This window comes from Cibotium barometz, chromosome 49 (genome assembly GCF_041138505.1).
Source record: "Cibotium barometz isolate CiBa-2024 chromosome 49, ASM4113850v1, whole genome shotgun sequence".
In the NCBI taxonomy this organism is placed as follows: domain Eukaryota; kingdom Viridiplantae; phylum Streptophyta; class Polypodiopsida; order Cyatheales; family Cibotiaceae; genus Cibotium; species Cibotium barometz.
Genome location: NC_141094.1, coordinates 25,190,926 through 25,212,531, shown reverse-complemented (window position 1 = coordinate 25,212,531; position 21,606 = coordinate 25,190,926). Strand labels below are relative to the sequence as shown.

At 45.3% G+C, this 21,606-nt stretch overlaps 1 protein-coding gene across 3 annotated transcripts in view; it reads right to left on the bottom strand.

Annotated features, from left to right (window-relative positions):
• Nucleotides 1-21,606, bottom strand: part of LOC147610423 (uncharacterized) — a 52,853-nt gene that overhangs the window by 19,349 nt on the left and 11,898 nt on the right. For all 3 annotated transcript variants that reach the window (XM_086786043.1, XM_086786044.1, XM_086786042.1), the window contains exons 2-3: nucleotides 10,039-10,099; nucleotides 9,615-9,868 (exon numbers count right to left, since the gene is read on the bottom strand). In XM_086786043.1, coding sequence (XP_086642169.1) covers nucleotides 9,615-9,868; nucleotides 10,039-10,099 — 315 coding nt within the window. The remainder of the gene's footprint in view (nucleotides 1-9,614; nucleotides 9,869-10,038; nucleotides 10,100-21,606) is intronic.

Below are 21,606 nucleotides of genomic sequence, written 5' to 3'. Positions count from 1 at the left end.
CCTTGGTGTGGTTTTTAGTGACCCACTATTTTCCTTGAGGAGAGCAGCGGAGACCAGATTGACCAGAGCTTATGCAGCATTGGGGAGACTAGAGAGGATGTGTTCGCAGGTTCAATTTCAAGAACCTCGAACAAGCTCTGGCTCTTTGACACTTTGGTCACTTCAGCCATGCTGTATGGAGTGGAGATATGGGGACCCTCAGTGGATCACAGCCGAGCTGGTAGCACTGATGGATGGAGATGTATGGAGAGGCCCTTGGTTTCTATGATTTCCCGGTCGGATGATTAGGGCCAAGGCCTCCGTACCACATGATATTATCCGTGCAGAGATGGCTACCTCCCCATTGGTAGTAGAGGCACTCACTCGATCAGTCTCCTTTATACATAGCACTTGGGCTCTCCCTAGAGACAGATATGCTCGCTTAGCCCTGGAGTCTTCACGACACTTAGCATCACAGGGAGACGGATCATGTTGGTATGCACAGATGACAGCTTGGTTCCAACTGCATGGCTTTAGTATGGACAGGCTACCTCCATTTCAGTACTCCCTGGATGCACCCTCCCTCTCTCTCACACGGGCATAGATTACCAAACTTATCAGGCAGGACTTGACTCAACTGGACACTAGGAGGACATGGATACAGCCGACACACGAGCTTGGTACGAAGATGGCTTTCTATAGAGATCATCTTCTCTAGCTCACGGAGGATGGGTTTGTGATTAGACCCAGCTACATGGATACTCATCTTTCTCATGGGGTACGGTGTGCTATTGGTCAGATGCGCACATCCTCACACCAGCTAGAGATTGAGACTGGCAGATTCAGAGGAGTACTAGCTCAGGCCAGGATTTGTCAGTTGTGCCAGATGGAGCCAGAGACAGAGTTACATTACATATGTCACTGTCCAGTATATTATGAGATACGAGGCCGTTTTCACTGCCTGTTCAAAGAGGGTTTCGGACCACTTTCCAGAGTCATGAGATACCAGGATCAGAGATGCCTCGGATTATACTTGCTGGAGCTGCGTAGACATAGAGAGGGTCTCTTGAGAGGGAGGGGATCAGAGAGGGAGAGACACCTACAGAGGCAGATTACAGACTTCTTTCGACCAAAGATTGAGCAGTCAGGCCAGCAGGCATTGCAGCTGAGTATAGCCACACCAGAGGTACACTGATTGATCGGGCTATAGAGCTGGGCGGTCCAGGCGCCCCAAGATGAGAGGCCCATCCCAACACCGGCGGAGACTACAATAGAGGATCGGGACCATACTAGCACAGCATGGGAGACGTCCAGTCAGAGTACTCACCATGGAGGACATTGAGGATATCCGCCATCGACCGATGAGAGACATCTGATGCTTACCTTTGTTGCTGGAGTTTTCCTTCCCAGATGTTATCCATTAGGAGCTCCTAGTACCTTACTTTTCCTCATAGTTGTTGTTTCAATTTCAGTTAGTTGTTTAGTTGTTTTAGCTTTTCTTACACAAACATTGTATCAGATCCACCAATTGTTGTAACCTTTTTGGTCTCATAGGTCATTTTGGCCTTTTGAGGACGTTAATATATGATTTCATTTCTCACTCTTTTTGCTCGTCACGACTGCTTCCCTTGTGGAGACTTGCTGTACTTGCTGGGAACCCTACTGTACCTGCTGTACTGCTGGGAACCCTATTGTACCTGCTGTACCTGCCTATTGTACCTGATGAACCACTAGTACTACCTATTGTACCTGCTGGAAACCCTACTGTACGTGCTGTACCGCTTGTACTACCTACTGTACATGCTGGAAACCCTACTGTACATGCTGTACTGCATGTACTACCTACAGTCTACTGTACCTGCCGTATTGCTTGTACACTAGTTACTGTACTTGCTGGAAACCTTGTTGTACTTGCTCTACCGCTTATACCGACTACTGTGTATTTGTGTACCAGCACCTGTGTCAATTGTATTTGCTGAAATAACCCTTGTACCTGCTGTTCGCGCTGTACCAAATTGCCATTTTTTTTTTCTTAGCATCACCTGACTATGCAAGCTCCATGGTTGGGGTAGACCCCTAGTCTCTACGAGTGCAAATGCAAGGTTAGGTGTGTCCATGGAATTCGACAAATTCCTATGCAGGAGATTGGAGCTTATACAAAGTGTGTGCATATGTTGCCACCACACATGCAACATGTCTGTTGAGAAAACGTGGTGCTCATGATAGATCAAGTGTGTGGAGAGGAGAGACTCACAAAATACAAGAATAATATCTTGCTTATTAAGTTGCTTATACATACAACTAGGCCTTGCTCTCATACAAAATGCCTCATGGCCTCACCTTTAAATAGGTGAGCAAGTGGACCTCAAGTCCATTCACACTCACACCCTTCTCTCACCCTTCTACATAACCTTAGTCCCTTAATACCCCAACTGAATACCAACTATGAAAGAATTGGAATAGGTGGTATTGGACATAGGTTGCCTTTATAACATTAGGCATACAAGGATGTCATGGTGGTGTGGTTATCTAGGATTTACAAATGTGTTCCTAGAGCCTTAGAGGCTAATACAATGTTGCCTTCTAAGTCTTTATTTGTTGTCGATGAAGATGTACACCTCAATGATGGTGCACCCCACTCTTTGTGTTTGCTTGACTTCTTGTAGATGACATGCTTTAGACGTACATGCCATTGCTTCCACCATATGCTTTCCACCTTGACCATTCTCACACAATGATCATAAGCAGGCTGCCACCATTGCTTAAGTGGTTTGCTTTTAGATGGTCCTCCAACATGCTTTATGCTTCCTTGAATAATATATCTCCTCCATGAGTAATGAGGTAGATTTAAATGGGGAAGGGAAAGGGAGGGTCTTACCACTTGCCTTATGGATTGGTCAAGGGCAGTGTCTACTCCACAATTACAATAGCTTTTATGCATGTTGGTTAAATGATACCCTTTGGGGTTTGAAGTTACAAGCTTAATAAATAATTGGTTGAGGTAAATACTCAAACAAATAAGGTTTATCATCTTTGGCTCAAGAAGGAGAGGACATGGCTCATAACGTTGCCAATGCCTCTTACAAAAGTAATGCCAAAAGATGCTTAAAATCATGACAACCAACAAGGTAGAGCATTTGGGGATGCTATGCTCAACCTTACAACTCATCTTATACGATGAAAATGCAGAATATGCAACGGAATGACATGCCTTGGGCTTGGAAAGTGAGAACATATGGCTTATGGCATGCCTATGCCTCTTAAAAACAAGGCCCTCAAGGGTAATACACATAAACATTGAAGATGAGCACTTAATGTACATGTGCCCAACTTTAAGAACACTCAAAAATCTGAGTTTGATGATGAAAAAACCAGAATTCTTCAACCTCTTTAGCTTATGAGATGAAGACAATTGGTTCATGGTTGCACCATTTCTCTTTGAAAGAAGCGGTTTGTTGATGAAGACTTAAAAATGTCGCACTTATGGTGTATGCCCGGCCTCCATGTTGATGAAGAAGAGCCTTCTTAATGTAAATGACCTCCTCCTTTGATGGTTAAGACCACCTTAGTGCTAAGCAACACTTTGGTTGATGATTAATATCACCATTAGTGTGTATAAAACACAATTAGGGCTAAAAGGCACATTTTTAATGTCAAATGACACTTATTTTGGTGATTAACTCACCATTAGTGTTTAATAACACTATTAGTGTTTAAGAACACTTTCCCTTTGCTGGATTAACAGAGTAATTAGTGTTAAACAACACAATTAGTGCTTAGAAGCACACTTAATCACTTTCAAAGCTTAAAAATTGATGTTGATGTTGAAGCTTGACGAGCATGAGGCTTATGGCTACCTCATGTGGATGAGAGCTCTTCAAAAACAAGAGAGAAACTCAGCAACTAAGCATTCACACCACCATTTTAGTGATTAAAGCAAGGGAGTGATGATTAAGCAAGAAAAACCCAAAAACAAGCTTTAATGAAAAGCTTGAGAGTGAAAGAGAAGGAGGCGACTGGTTTTTTGTTGATTCCAGAAGCATGCGTGGATGAAATGCTCTCATATTTGAGCTGTAGACCCTCCACTCATTGGGCTATCAAAGCCCTAAGGAATCTCAGCCTATTATAGCCTACAGCTGGAGCATTTGTGTACGACCTGCGCAGGAGACAGAAATCGGCGCCGGACTGCTACTACAGACGGAATGCCGCGGCGTAGCGTGAAGGTCTTCAAAAATTGCCGGTACGAACTGAAGCGCTCGGGCTGTTCTACAACTCCCTAGTTAAAATCACAGAGAAATATCCACTCTACAAGCTGCTGTAGCTCCTCAACCATGAGAAGGTTGAGCTCCACACAAGGAAGATGAGAAAAAATGGATATTTTTTACCTAATCTACACCACAAATGGTTCAAATTACCTAGGCTCTAGATACCATGTTGAGAAAACGTGGTGCTCATGCTAGATCAAGTGTGTGGAGAGGAGAGACTCACAAAATACAAGAATAATATCTTGCTTATTAAGTTGCTTATACATACAACTAGGCCTTGCTCTCATACAAAATGCCTCATGGCCTTACCTTTAAATAGGTGAGCAAATGGACCTCAAGTCCATTCACACTCACACCCTTCTCTCACCCTTCTACATAACCTTAGTCCCTTAATAATGTCAAGGCACGATGCTAAGTGTCCCTAAGAGGCGTCACCTTTACGAGTCATCGCTTACATAAGATCCTTCTAAGGGGTTGTTCCCACACACAAATCAACCTACACACTAGCAGTTGTTCACACACACTAGAATCTCTTTATTTAAAGCCTAGAATACTAAGTTATTAAGTGCCACTTTACACCACCACCTAGCACTCATTCCCACATTAATCATTATTAGTATTTAACTCCTCCAAATTCTATCTCCAGCCACATCATATGAAGAGTTGTCCATGTATGTCATTGATAATAAACTTCTTCAACCAAGCGGTCACTCTGTCAAATCAATTAATTTTAAATTAGTATGCATTTATTCTGAATTAAAAGATTGAAACATGCAATAGTAATCAGACCCTAAGACAATTATGACAAATGAATCTTGGCATCTTCGGCACAACTTTTAAAACACCTTTCTTTCTTAACTCATAAACTTAGTTTCATTACATATAGGCACCCAAGAAACCCTCTCATAGCCATATTGGAACACACAAAATTTGGCTTTGAGATAGACAAGAACAGATCTTCCGACCTCAAAGTGAATCGATGAAAATGGACCCTTAAGTCTTCTTGAAAAGAGTGCGCCGAGCTTTAGACAAAAGTTCATGACCCAATAAGGGTGAAAGAGAGGACAAGGTACTAGCTGCAAGTACTTGCCAAAGATGATTAATGTGAAGCCCACGCAACATGCACCTTGGTACAAGTACTACAATATGTTCATTGACATCTATGAATTTAAAATTCTAGCTGTACCCACCATTTATGATTTATGTAACTATTTGGTCCTCCAAGCTCTTTTCACATGATAGAACTCATATTCAAGAATCAAGAACCTTACCAAGTTGGGTGTCCCAATACCGTATTTCTCCCACCAAGACACTGGCTCCAACTCTGTCTCCCTGAGCAATGCGGTAGCTTGCCCAAACATATGGCAACCGTTGCGGTAAATGAGAAGCTCATCCTCGAGCTTTCTCATAAGCTGTATATCACCTCCCAGTCCCACCAACTTGATAATGTACTTGGTCCAAGCTCCTCATTGAGGTACTGCTCCTCATTCCTCCAAAGGGGATGCAAAATGTGAGCAACAGCATGGATTGGCCTATGAAACCAATCCCAATGCCAATTCCAGATCTCCTTAATATCTTGAACTCTACAAAATGTGAGCAACAGCATGGATTGGCCTGTGACATACATAAGAGATCAAGATTTATAAAATAACTTATAGGAAGACTCAAGAGAAAGACTCAAAGACTAAAGTTAAAGCCCAAGGGTGAGCACCTGTCAGGCGACAAGGTAGTGCAATCATTGAGAGCTTCACCAATTCTGTCCATGAACTCATAAAGCAGCCCAATGGTACTCCCCTCCATGTCTGTGAGCCGAAGGACACTATACATGGGCTGAAGTGCCTTCACAAGTCCCTCTGCATCCTGCCACCAAGTATCTCTCGTGACCATACGAGAGAATGCTATAGACTTGGGCTCATCCTTGTCCTCACATGCTGTCCATTCACGACACACAACAGTGCGCAATAAGCCATGTCGCACTCTCACTAGTCTCTCCACCACAATAAACATATATGCAAACCGAGTTTTGGAGGGCTTTAGAAGCTCAAGATCACTATTGGCCCTGTACATGCTCAAAATCTTTGGCCTCTTTGTGACAAAGTTCACCATGCTAGATGCAGCTCCACACAATCTTGGGGAACTCCTCCTCTAACATCCTGCCCATGGATACACAATTGGACCCATTGTCCATGATCACCTGCACAATGTTATCGGGGCCAATTTCATTGATTGCTTAGCGCATGTGGGACATAATGAACTCCCCTATAACCACTGTCCCTGGCACCGATGCATTTATGGCACGAATGAACATTGTGTCTTTGCAAGAGGACACAAGAATGTTGTACACATTTCTCTTCCGCACATCTGTCCATCCATCACAAAGCAAAGTACAACCATACTTTGCCCAAGTGGCCTTGAGAGGCTTCATCTCCATCTCCACAGCCAGTTGCTTTGCGAAGCTCAGTAGTGCGCAATGTTTCATAGGAGGGGCCATCCCACTCACACCCAATGCGGGAGATAGCTCTCATTGCCTTCTTCCATCGAGGAGTCCTGACAATGTGGAAGGATAATCCACATTGAATAAACAACTTCATCAGCTCCCTCGTTGCCTCTGTCATGGTAGCCTTCTACATCCTTGCCTGCACATGTCCTTTCTTGAACACTAGAAGACTAGTTCTTTTGGCTCGAGGTGCCGAGCTAGAACCACCTGCAACCTCACCACTGGTATCTTCCTCTCTGATACTGTGAGTCCTCTTGGAGACACTTTGACGTGCTTTAGGCTCTCCCAGATTGGGGATATCCTCAGGGGGATACCTGGCTGCGTGGCCTTCCAAGCCTTTAGGCTATCATAGATTTCTTGTGGCACATGCTTACATGACCCGATGCCAAAACCCTTTGTTTGTGACAAATGTGCCTTCAGCCTGGTGACACTGCCATGGTGCTTATCAGCACAAAAGTTACATTTCCACTTTCCGGAGCCCGAGCCACCATATCTAGACTCGAAGGTGACATTGTTCCAAAGAGAATCACTTGTTCGAGGCATCCTACAAGGCGGGGATAAATGCAGATTGTTGGCCATGCAAATGCGACACATAACATAAAGTAATCTCATTTTATGATTCATGATTTTAACTGTCATCTTGGCCAACAATAGAGCAAGGGGAAGAGAAGGTAGATAGCCTTAGGCCTCAATAGAGCAAGGGGAGGAAGATATGCCATAAATATTGATGGAAGAGAAAAAAACGTGCTGCTTTGTGAGTTGTGCAGAGAAAACCGACATAAAGCAAAACATGACATTACCCCTTTAGAAGACCTATGCAAGGCCCAAGGACACCAAGGAGCAGGCGGGCTGACACCGGCGTTGATTCGATGGCAAGCTGGCACACAAAACGGCCAAAAAGTACAGGCAACCGCCACTGGGAAACGCACACAGAAAAGGTACGAAACGATTCGATGTGACGGGCTGTAGGGTATTAAAATATTCATGATGAATAAAAAACACGTTTCGTACAGGACGAAACACTTCGTAAGTTTCAAACCTGTACGAAACGCGTTTCTATGCAACACTGTCATGGTGGAACACAGAAGAACTCGTGGAGATTTTGAGAACGAACTTGTGAAGTACCTTCATCATCTTCTTCCCTCTAGCATCACCTAGCTCCTACATCTCCACCGACGAGAGCCTCCCTTGCAGCGCCAACCCCCGCCGCCGCTCCGCCTCCTGTCACCACCTCTGCGCCGCCTTCTAGGAAACTCCTACGCTGCTCAGCCCCTCACACGCCGCCGCCGCCTCTGTACAGCTCTGTACAGCAACAGTGCCGCCCTGCTTTGCTGCTTTTCCCTGTGCGCCTGCGTCGTCCTATGAAGAAGCGCAGCCTATTTCAGCAAGTCTGCCATCTGCTGGCCACTCCGCCTGCTCCAGTCAGCTGAGCCGCCAGCACTTCAGTCAGCTGAGCCGCCACTGCCGCCTCCACTGTTTCCACCAGCAGCATCGGTAAGCACCACCTTCAGAACAGCGCCGCCTTATTCTGACTACACAACCCTGAAGCGCCGCCTCTGCCTGTTGTGCCACCCTTGCAAAGAGAAAACCTGAGTTGTTTTTGGTGCTACCTCTTCTTAGCTCACCAATACCTCCAACCCAGGGTATTTGATTTTTCTAAGGCTCCTTTCCATATCGAGCACGGAGTTCTTGTGGGAATTTGTGAGCATCAGACTTAGTTCCAACATTGGATATTGGTACTAGCCCAGTGTAAGACTCTTGTGGGTCATCTTCGTGGTGAGCTCAGCATCAGTTATCTTGTACCTCGACATCGACTTCATCCCGACCTCGACATTGGCACTCTTGTTTGATATTGTATTCATTTGTTGTATTGGTCGTGGCTTGGAAAAGCCCGTGGATTGTTCTTGAAATAAATTCCTGAAAAGGGGGGCAGGGCCTATCCCCCGCTCAGCGTGGTGTACTGTGTGAAACCCCAATACCCATTTCTCTCTCCCCCTTGTCTCTCTCTATTTATATCTCTTGGACACATGGTTGAACCTGTCCCTGCAGCTCCGTTGGGCTTACAATTTATCTTCCTTAAGCATGAGAAACTTTTTCAAGCCACCATACTCAACCCTAATCTTGTTGATGCAGTGTGCTAGCAATTGCTCTTCAGCACATCCTTTTGTTCTCATTCCAAGTTTTGAAAAAATTGATTGACATTACTAAAAGAGTAATCAAAGGTCAAAAAAGCTACTGTGCATTGGGCTTTTCTAACAAAGCACAGAGGCCAATATTCAGAATATATAATTATTATGTACCTACGCTAATCCTTGGGATTAGTGGCCTAATCCGGCAAGGTTAGGAGAGCCCTGGGATTAGGGAGAGCAGGCTGATATGGGTGGCTAAGGTGGATTATTAGTAAATCCGTGGTTACTGGCTATTTATGACTAGATGGTTATTTATAACAGCAGTACTCAGTACATAAGTGACGTATGGGTTTATTATTATTGGTTCTTGACAGTTGTTGATAGCGGGTCTAAGCCTAGACTAGAGACTCCCGCGATGGACTTGGCAGATGGGAATGAACCTTAGCCTCCGGCTCAGGGGTGGCTTGCAGTCCCAAACCTACTGCTGGCAAGTGAGCTAGCATGCACCCCTTCTGTATAGTTAATCTTGTTGCTTGTGTTTAGGGAGATATTACAATAATGATGCCCTTACACCATAATTTAAGATCCCTGCATGAACAAACCCCATTTTGCTTTCAACAAAAAAGTAAAAAATACATACACAAAATTTTTTTGTACAGTGGCAAGCTTCTACTCATGCCCATTTATGTGCCAAACGTTCGACATACTTTTGAGCAGAATCAGAAAAGTGAGTTCTCGAGTTACCTGCAATTCCTCTGAACACTTTGCTGCAGGAGGCGGCGGCAGAAAATCTGCCAAAGGATCTACTTTAGATGCATCCTTATCTACCTCTTCAGTGCCACTCATCTCTATATCTGAAAACTCTGCAGCAGGAGCTGTAGCACCAGCTGGATCTTGGCTTACAGCCACTTTCAGCTGCTGTGACAGATCATCTAACTGAACATTCTCAGGCGTTAGCGAGCGCCCTGTACCAGGTGATGTTATTCCTTGGAAAAACCCTGAGACAGCAGAATCATTTTGTACTCAAACCACATCAATGCTTGAATGATCACACAGAAGGCAGACATATAATAGTTTGGTCATTCTCAAAGAGTGCTGCCTAGGTTTCAAGAGGCTTCTGTGTACATTCTTGCAGAAGGTCAAGGGCTAAGTAGGCTAAGTAGCTCACCATTACTAGCCTGCATACCCAATCCAAAAACTGCCCTTCCTGTGCTCATTATCTCCCCCTCCTACCACAGCAAAAAGAAAAACAACGAATTAAGCTTCAAAAGTGCATGGAAAAAATGCAAGGTAAATATCCACTAAATTCCTACAATTGACAAAGAAAAACTGCAACCTTAAATTCATGAGTGTCTATGCATAAAGCTCAACTTTACCATGCATAGGATAGACTATTATGCCTCCTCACATCATAAGAAACACGAAAAAAGTTTATGTACACAAAGTTATATCCACCTTAGCATTCAGATCTTTGGAAATAAACCATCGTGCAGAGACAACCTCTCGACAATGGAGCACAAACCAAACACCAGAAAAAAGTTCAAATAAAAAATGGCAACCCAATTAGAGCCAATGGTGAGTTAGGATAACTAGACATGAACTGCACACCGCACAAGAAAACATTGGCAGCAGCTTACAACGGAACAGCCGGCCCCCCTTTGATGGAATTCTCTGTAATTTTTGAAACAAAGGATGCAGGTGCCCAGCACCAGAATTTTCCAAGTACATAAGATTTCCAATCAAAGAAAGAAATGAAACTGCGAGAACATTGTCCCACAAACTCAAAGTTCTACGCTTGTAAAGGCCAAGTCTTCAAGATATCTTGCAAAGCAAGCAGTTTCTCAATGAAACTTTCCATAATCTCTCCCTAGGACACCGTCTATGCACAGATCGCCATGAAAACATCTCTGGCACCCAAATGCATGCATAAAGAGTCACATCTATCGTGATAAACCATGCTGTCCAGTTCTGAAACTTCTGTTTTCAGCCCAAACACACTCGAAAGAAGAGCTTGTGCCTGTATGGGATGAGTTAGGGATGCTCTACTTATACATATGAAGGAGAGAGGGAACTTTAGAGCCTACTATGGGGCTGTCCAGAACAGAAAAGTCGCAAACCACCACCCTGTATGTCAACACAAGAGAGAAGGAGAGCCACAAAAGCACACGCTCATGCCAGTTATTGTCAACAGCCTGGACATTTTCCAGTATAAAAGGGATCTGGTGGACTCCACAACATCTATTATCCTGGAATACAAAGGATCACACTCCTAAAATTTGGGACAGTTGCTATTTTTGGCCCGACTCCGATGGAAATTCTCTTCGCATCATTACATCCGGAATTGAACAAATACCCAAAGTTGCCAAAGTACCTGTGACAAATGGGCTACCAGTTGGGATATTTTTAAAGGCAAAGATTATGGGAGGACCCTTCTCTTAGATTGGGACATGTAGCAAGAAAGCGGATCAAAGTGAGACAAGTGGCCTCACACTTGTTAGACAGTGGATCAAAGTGAGACAAGTGGCCTCACATTTGTCACTCAGCTATTGTGTGGCTCTCCACTTGTCATTATAGCCTTCTCCTGCCATTATAGCTCATGGGAGACCCTAATCTATAAATCGGAGCTCTCTTTCTTCATTTGGAGTAGGCTCTCTTGCTACAAGCTCTCTTCTACCATGTTGGCTGCTCGCATTCTAAGTTGTTGAAAAGCAACGAGCTCTCTGTCAATGAGAAGAAGTCAGAATTTTATTTGTTCAAGGTTCACTATATATACCTAGATGAATCCAAGAACATGCCCAAATTCACCTTATAAGAAAGTGCAATTTATAACCTCATGGTAGTCATCCACAAGACAATAAACCATCAACTCCATCATGCATAGTATGGACTAGATACTACGACATCCCCACTAACGTCATCAATGCCCAATAGTGGGTGTAGAACTTGGTATCAATATATGCTCCCACACACACCCCCCGCACGCACAAACACACACACACACACATAAGAGCATCCATTCATACAAAGGTCTTTGTACTGAGTTTCTGTCAAAGCTCCAGAGATACAGGGCAGACTCGTCACTCAGCCACAATGAAGCCTAGCATTAAGGATCATAACAAATAGAAAGAATTATTAGGGCATATGCACCACTAAAGATAGAAAGAATTAACACAATATCAACTGGCTGCAACTTGGACGAAAACTTCACAATGTGAAATTTGCATGTCCGCTAATACAGCATAAAGATATACCTAGATGAATCCAGGAACATGCCCAATGCTGAGGACATCCGACTTGATCTGGCCAAGGTGGCCGAAATTGTCAATTGGGAGATATCACAAACCGCATACGACATCCAATCCTTTGTGGATATATGCCAAGCATACTCCACCCACATAGACAGATTCTCTAACCTCTCAACAGATCTCACCGATCTGCTTAAAGATGTCAAGACTAGAAGGCAGCGGATCCAAATGACTCCACGAGCGTTGGAGGCATTCAAGAACCTCAAGGTGGCTTTGTCAAAAGCTCCTTGTCTAGCGCTTGCCTTGTGGAACAAGCCATTCCAAGTAATCACCGATGCGAGCAACATCGTGATTGGAGCAATGTTACAACAAAATAGCCATCTAATAGATTACGTGTCCCGTAAGTTACTACCCGCGGAAAAGAATTACTTGTTCTACGATCGGGAACTCCTAGCAATAATTCAAGTCCTGAAACATTTGAAGCATTTCCTTTATGGCCGTGAATTTGAGGTTTACACTGACCATCAAGCATTGCACTGGATTCAAACAATGCCAAGTGCACAGTGGAGTGATCGTCAGCACCACTGGAGCCAAATCTTCTAGCAATTTGATAGTATGATCAAGTACCTTCCAGGAAAGGCCAACCCAGTGGCCGATGCTTTGAGCAAGAAGGGAACAGTGACATTGATTCAAACCACTAGACTCGACCTTGTTGGTCGAGACTAGATGACATGAAGCACACATACACAGATTATGAGGAATTCAGTACACAATCGGATGCCACAAGACCATGCCACTTTTTGATACGAGATAGTTGGCTTTTCTACAAAGGTTGACTTTGTGTCATGAAGTCATTCAGGACAGCTCTTCTGACACCCATGATGCCATTACAAGTGGTCACTCGGGCATGAATTCGACTCTGGAGAAGCTAGAAAGGCAATATTATTGGCCAAGAATGAGGCGCAATGTGTTCACTCATGTCCAACACTATGACGTTTATCAGAAAGAGAAAGCTCCTTATGGAAAGAAGATAGGGTTGTTACAACCTTTACCCATTTCTGAAGAACCTTTCCAAGATATATCGATAGACTTTGTCATAAATCTGTCTCCCAATCCGAATAAGTGTAGTACACAGTGCTTAACTGTTGTTGATAGATTTAGCAAATTTGTTATGCTTACTCCATGCAGGGCCAATGTGACCACCGAAGATGTTGCCCATTTGTTCATTAGGCATTGGTACCCGATTGGCGGGATCCCTAGGACCATAGTATTAGACCAAGATGCCAAGTTTACTAGTCGTTTCTGGAGGGCATTGATTAATAAAACTGAATTTTTCCAATGCATTTCACCCACAAACTAATGGCCAGACATAAATCTACAACCAGTTGGTCTTTGATGTGCTAAAGTCAGCAAGGTAAGTGGGAATCGTATTTGCCTTTAGTTCAAGTAGTTTTGAATGATCCATTTTTTGCAGCTATTGGCAAGACTTCATACGAAGCAGCGTTCGGAAGACCATTCGAGTCGCTATTGACCAGAACCTTGTCTTCAGTACCTGAAGCGAACAGAATAACGGAGTCTTACCAGAAGATTTTGGAATCAGTTAAAGACAGATTGGCTAAAGCGCAAGAGGCCAACAAAGACCGAAAAGATGTGAGGTTCTCGGAAGGAGATTGGGTTTATCTTCGGATTATGAAGCAAAAGAAAGATCAACGAGGTGTCAATGAAGTTGAAGCTACCTCTGAGCTAGACCATGTCAATTGGTTGAAACCTGTTGGAGGTGTCAAAGTCACGCAGCAACAGCACGCACACCACCCTACGGCACTGAGCAACGTTGGTGGCTAGAAGTCGAAGAGCCATATATAGGGTGTGGTGTCACCTTGTCATAGATATCTCCTCCGGCTGGGTTTTTGGGGGGAAGCAACGGCTAGGAGATGGGAGCCAGCCACCGACGTTGCTCAGTGCCCTAGGGTGATGTGGGGCTACTGCTGCGTGACTCTGACATGGTATCAGAGCTCGGCCTGTGTAGTCCTGGGTGGTCCTGTTAGAAGTCATCTCCTGTCTTTACTGAGACACCAGGGCCTTTGTTGTGGGTGTGCCCGCCCTTGTAGGTGTTGTTCTCATTTTTCCTCACTCCCCGTATTTTTTTCATATTTTTTCCTATTTTTCTTGGTTTGGGTGGATGCCCAGTGTTGGCAGGAGGGCCCATGAGCTGGCCGACTCATGCTTCAGGTCCACGACCTCACACATGCACTGGCTGACTGTTGACAGCTCGCCGACTGGCTGTCTTGGCTGGTCGTGGAGGATCAGGGCCTGTCGGCTGCCCTTCTACAAGCCGACTGCATCATTGGGGCCATTTAAAACAGCCCCACAGCCCCTTGCCATTGTTGTATTATATTCGGGATCTTCTTGTGTATACATAGTAGAGTTATACGCCTCTCTCTCCATTGCTGTCTATTTTCTGCACTTGCTCTTGTGTTTCCAGATTTGGTCATCATCTCCATTGCATGTTCTGACATGGTATCAGAGCCCTAGGCTCTTGATAGTTCTTGGGAGTTGTGTGAGCAAGAGGGGGACTGTTGTGTTGCTGATTGGTGGACTGTTCAGGACTGTTTGGGAAGAGGAGAAGCAAGAGGACGGCGGGCTGATTTGCTAGACAGCCACTCGCAGGTGTAAGTTCTTCTTTGCTCCCACCCACCCACCCTTTTTCAGAGTACATCCCTACAATGGCAGATTTGTTAAAATGGCTGAGAGGCATGTGAAGATCCCTACACTCCCCACATTCCCGGTGGACCGTCAGTTGGACGGGAACAACTACAGCATATGGAAGGTTATGATGGAATCTGTTCTGGAGTCTTACCACCTTGCTGATTTCATCGTTGTTGGGGTTCCACGACCGGAAGTAGAGGAAGGGGAGTTACCGTCGATCCGTAAGGACCGAGAGGCACAAGCACAGTTCTGGGATCGTGTCAACGCCAGGGTCCGTTCATTTATCTTCCTCAACTGCACACCGCAGGTAATCAATCATGTAAAGCATATGATGCTGGCCAGAGGTATATGGCAGCATTTGGCTTCTCTTTACAACAAGGTATCGCCCATGAAGAGGATTTCCTTGGAAGTACAGATGCGGGTTACGAGCCCTGCAAAGTCGTCGACGATGCAGGAGCATATTAACAAGCTGCAGGCTCTTCAACAGGAAGTTCTCTAGGCTGAGAAGGCGATATCATCAGAGGACATGGCCATAACGTTGCTGTCGCATTTGCCCTCTCAGTACTCAACATTTTACTCCTCTTTGATTACCAGTGGCAGGCTCAGCACCATCACGTGGGAGGAGCTTGTGCCCATGGTCTTGGACCAAGAGGAACGATTCACGAACCCTCCTGAGGGCGGAGGTTAAGAGGCCTTAACTGGCCAACGGTCGAAAAGCCGTAACACGAGCAAAGAGAAGGCTTCATCAGAGAAAGTCTTCTGAGAAGAAGTCCGACGCTGACCGCAAGAAACTAAAGGCAGAGAGGACCTGTAATGATTGTGGCAAGAAAGGCCACTATTGGAGGTAGTGTCCCAAGCAGAAGACCGAGAAGGGTGAAGATTCCTCAGCAACAATCATGAAGACTCCGGCTTTTGTGCACTTGGAGGTGATGGACACGGATGTTTCATTTTCTTCAGGCAGGGAGGAGGTTGGAGGACTCTCCGCAACGGATACTCGGGAGTGGATTCTAGACAGTGGTGCTTCTAGGCACATGACTCCTTCCCGTTCAGATTTACAGGATCTCTGCAAGTATTCTGGTCACATTCTTATTGAGGATACATCCACTATCCCAGTTCACAGTGAGGGCAAGTTGGAGATAGTTCCTGATGGCAGAGGAGGGAAGCATTCCTCCCAGGTGTTGTATGTTCCGTCACTTGGTTTTCATCTGTTGTCAGTGCATCAGGTTTGCAAGACTGGCGTACGGGTGGAGTTTGATGAGCATTTTGTTGCTCTCCGAGACAAGGCAACAGGCCAGGTAGTTTGGGAAGGCGGAGTGGAGAATGGAGTTTACAACCTTTCAGCACTCTCTCTCCCAGGTCCTCAGTTTTGTGACGAGTGGCAGTCTGGTAATGGCCACTTAAGTGTGGATATACGCTGCAGGTGCAGGCTTTCCTGGACCAGATGGTGGATAGCTTGACAGATGATGGCAGCAGTTGGCAAGAACTTTCCAGTACAGATGTTGGTAGTTCTTGTGTTCGTCAGTCAGAGGAAACTTTACAAGCGACCTATGCTCTGATGTCTTGTAGCATTCGGGACAAAGAAACTCCTGTAGATGAGGATGTTCTTTCAACGGGGACCTCTCGGAATGTAACACGCAGAAGCTCTGGGTAGTCTTCTTTCAGCCCTAAACACTCTTGGAAACCTTCTGATGCAAAAACGCACCATCTGATGCAAAAACGCAGGTAGAGAGAGAGTAGAGAGAGAGAGTGAGAAGTGCTGGAATTTCAGTATATACTATGGTACAAAAAGGTACATATCTTGCAGCCCTTGGCTGCCTTCATAAAAAAGGTGGTAAAACACCCAAAATTCTGCCCTAGACTAGGACCCTACTGATCCAAACCCCTAGTGGGCTGAATGCTTACAATGAGGAGCACCCTTTGCCTTTTATACCTCTCTTGGACTTCTTGGACTGCTGGTAAACTGGCCGACTGCTGGTCGGCCAGTCATAAATGATTTACATGCCTTTTAAATTCAGCCGACTGGTGTTCTTGCCTTGCAATCATGCACCTACAGCCGCCTTGCTTTCTGGTACAGCCGACAGCTCCTGTACTTAGCCGACTGCACCCTAGTGCTTCTCCAAGTCCAACCTGGCCACTTCTGTATCTTGTGCTCCACACTCTGACTCTATCTGGTTCATACTATTTATCTGTTTGCCCCCTCTGGATCTAGCCCTGAGATTGTCCATGGCATCTATGATGCACATGACATCCCCCTCTGCTAAACTTGATGACGGGAATCCAACCTGCTCTTGGATGACTGTCATCATCCCAATCCTATCCCGAAGTCCCTCTGTCATCATCCATCCCTGGCAAACCTTTTTCTCTGAAAATCCGGTCTGTTCTCCAAACCACTCTGTCTCTGATGAAGATCTATGCATCTGGTCTTCCTCTAGTCCACAATCTATTCCCGCCCTGACTCTAAACACCGTCTTGGTCTTCATTCTTGGAACTGAGTCTGGCACTCTCACATCACCCTTGGAGGATCAACCTCCCTTGGGACCGTTACCTGAGAACCTATCTGGCTCACGGAACTGCCATCCCCATCTGGCACTGTGGAACACCACCAACAAACCTCCTGGGAGTTCTTCCCGATTCTGTGCTCCTCGCCTTGGGCTTTGAATCCGTGTACTTTCCTGTACCTTGGACCTGTACACCATCATCTGGGACTGAATCAGTGTTTAGCTTTGCTGAGCCTGATGCTCTGATACCAATGTAACACGCGGAAGCTCTGGGTAGTCTTCTTTCAGCCCTAAACACTCTTGGAAACCTTCTGATGCAAAAACGCACCATCTGATGCAAAAACGCAGGTAGAGAGAGAGTAGAGAGAGAGAGTGAGAAGTGCTGGAATTTCAGTATATACTATGGTACAAAAAGGTACATATCTTGCAGCCCTTGGCTACCTTCATAAAAAAGGTGGTAAAACACCCAAAATTCTGCCCTAGACTAGGACCCTACTGATCCAAACCCCTAGTGGGCTGAATGCTTACAATGAGGAGCACCCTTTGCCTTTTATACCTCTCTTGGACTTCTTGGACTGCTGGTAAACTGGCCGACTGCTGGTCGGCCAGTCATAAATGATTTACATGCCTTTTAAATTCAGCCGACTGGTGTTCTTGCCTTGCAATCATGCACCTACAGCCGCCTTGCTTTCTGGTACAGCCGACAGCTCCTGTACTTAGCCGACTGCACCCTAGTGCTTCTCCAAGTCCAACCTGGCCACTTCTGTATCTTGTGCTCCACACTCTGACTCTATCTGGTTCATACTATTTATCTGTTTGCCCCCTCTGGATCTAGCCCTGAGATTGTCCATGGCATCTATGATGCACATGACACGGAAAGCCAAGCAGGTGGCAGTTGATTACTTCTTGCAGCAGGAGGTGGTTGTTGCACATTCTCCAGGCTTTGTGGTTCCGGATTCAGAGGGGGTGGTCAACAGGTTTCAGAAGGCCTTGCGTGGTCCTCAGCAGGTTTCCAGAACTAGGCGTCCCACCGTAACAGGTGTTGATCCTTGTGAGCAGTATGGTGCCTCTTTGACTCGGAAGCAGAATGGTTCATTGATTTGGTTGATGGATACCAGATTGGACGGGAGCTTCCTAATGAGGCTGATGAGCTTGTGTTTGCAAATGACTCTTTGGATTGCGTATCTTGTGGTATCTACGGCATGCGAAAGATCATGGACACTTTTACACAGGAGGGGGATTGATGGATGGAGTCCGACTCCACGGATGGAGTGACTCAGTTTGGGGAGGAGATCTAGACAGGAGGAGATCTACTTCAGGCCCAAGAGCAGTTTTATGGAGCAGTGAGAGGTAGATATCTCTTGCCTTTTAGATAGAGGCAGAATACCGGGCTGATTGTGGTGCTGCTTGCGAGGTAGTGAGGTTGTAGAGGTTACTTGGTAGGATTGGGTTTCCACTGGTGGAATCCTTGGTCATCCAGAGGCACTTTGTTCATGAAAAGATTGTTGCTGATGACATCTTGCTAGAGTTCTGTTCGACGGAGGACAGTATGGTGGACCTCTTCACGAAGTCGCTATCTCAGGCTTTGCTCAGGTGGCACCTCTGTGGTTGGTTTCAGGGCCAGGAGCTGAGAGGGGGTGTTAGAAGTCATCTCTTGTCTTTATCTAGACACCAGGGCCTTTGTTGTGGGTGTGACATGTGAGAGATTGACCGTCGTAAACACAACCTTAGGCTGACTAAACTTCACTTAATGATGCTTAAGAAATAGACAGATAGTGTCAATGCTGTGTGGGAGAATTAGGGTTAGGTGAGCATCAAATAGTCAACCCCTGGAACAAACCTGTCAGGGGCTCTGGAGGGTCTTGTGGACCTCCGTACCCAATGACCATCATTTGCAGGTTGCTGTCCAGCCTGCATATCACCCATTGGTGGCTCCTGTTCCATGCCATAAGGCTGAAATATCATGCCCGGTATATCCTCCAACTATGTATATCCATAGGGATATCTTCTGCCATATCTGGCTGTCCATTTGGACCATTTTCAGCACCATTTAAGGGCTGGTTTTCCTGCTGTAATGGCTGATTTACAGCCCTTTGTTGTTGTCCATGATGTCCATCATCATCAAAGATGACTCTGCCAGGCTCCTGTTGCCTTGCAGGCTCCTTATACATGCATGTTTCATCAAAAATGACATCATTGCTGCGTATGATCTTTCTATTCACGGGATCCCAAAGTCTATACCCCATTTCACCTCTCTCACCATATCCTAGGAATATGCATTTGTGAGACTTAGGATCAAGTTTGGTGCGCATTTCCCTGCATATGTGCACGTACGCAACGCAACCAAACACTCTCAAGTGCTTGTATGACGGAGGCTTCCCTGTCCATACTTCCTCTGGCACTTTCCCACCAAGCCTCGTGTTAGGTGACCTGTTTATAAGGTAAACGGCTGTCATAACAGCTTCAGCCCAAAAACCATGAGGTAATGCAGCATGTGACAACATAGAACGAACCTTCTCCTGTATGGTCCTGTTCATCCTCTCTGCTGTCCCGTTTTGTGGAGGATCATAAGGAGTAGAGAGCTCCCTCTTGATGCCTTTAGCATCACAAAAGTCCTGAAACTGTTTGGACATGTACTCTCCACCATTGTCGGAACGCAAAGCTTTCAGTGTTTTGCCAGTTTGATTCTCAACAAGAGCAACAAACTTCTGAAACACTGAGAATGTATCACTCTTCAAACGAAGAGGATAAACCCACACCTTGCGTGTGGCATCATCTATAAAAGACACAAAATATTTTGCTCCTCCCAAAGAAAGCTGAGGCATCTCACATACATCTGTATGCACAAGCTCTAACTGAGCATCTTTCTGTCCAAGAGCTTTCTTGTGGGGACACTGTAGTTGCCTACCATATATACAATGCTCACAAAACTGAAAACTTGAAAACTTTAGAGAAGGCAAGTAACCCAAACGAGACAATTGCTCCATTCCTTTGACACTCATGTGTCCCAACCGGCTATGCCACATAGAAATTTCCGGCAGCTCGGTTGCATTTACATTAGCATGGTGACAAACACCTGCATGCATAAAGTAAAGAGTGTCCACTTTAGAGCCTCTGGCAACAACCAGTGAGCCCTTACTAATTTTCCACTTTCCACTACCAAATGTGGTAACATAATCAGCATCATCAAGCTGTCCAGTAGAAAGCAGATTCTTCTTGATGTCAGGCACATGCCTGACATCATGGAGCATAAGCTGTGAGCCATCTGAAAACACAAGCCTCACATCACCTCTGCCAAGAATTTTGCATGCATGGTTATCACCCAAATAAACCACTCCTTCATTGCCAGCAGTGTACCTGACAAACAAGTCTCTGCAACCTGTGACATGAAAGGAGGCACCTGAATCAATGATCCATGAGTGCATACCATGACCACCTGTAAGAAGTGAATGGGCATCAAGTGAAGACGTAAATAGGACCTCATCCTCACTGCCACCTGCATGTGACACATTGATTTCTTCAATCTTGACTCCACTTTTGCCCTTCGGCTTTACATCTTTGGCTTCATCCTTGTCTTTGTCTTTGCCTTTTCCCTTTTCTTTTTGATCATTTTTCCATTTGTAGCATTGCTTTTTAATGTGTCCCTTCTTGCCACAATAATGGCATTCCAAATCCTTTTTGGAGCGAGACTTGCTCCTTCCCCTTTCTTGGCTTTTCCCCCTTTGCTAGGATCTCCCACGTGCATTCATTGCATTGGACTTTCCAACAGAGTTGTTTTTCCTGTTCATCTCTTCTTGAAGAAGAGCACCTTCACATCTGCATATGACAGCATAGCATTCGAATTGCTAGTGGCTGTATCCCAACTCTCTGGCAAAGTGCATAACAGAAAAGTGGCTTTGAACTCATCGTCCATTGCCAACTTTTGATTGATGACCTGGCTGACAATACCATTAAACTCATTTAGATGGGCTGTCATAGACGCCCCTTCCTTCATCTGAAGACCTATGAGTTTCTTCAACCAATACACTTTGCTTGAGGCACTTTGTTGGGCATACAAGTCCTGCAATCTCTGCCACATTCCCCAAGCTGTCTTCTCTTCACGAATGCTGAAAAGTAATGAGTCTGACACAGACAACATGATAGTAGATCTTGCCAGCTCATCCATATCTTCCCACTCTTCAGCAGTAAGAGAAGCGGGCATCACACCCCTTTCTTTGATAGGCTTGTGCTGCTTTTTCTGGAGCAACACATTGTAGCACTGGGTTTGCCAAATATCATAGTTATGCG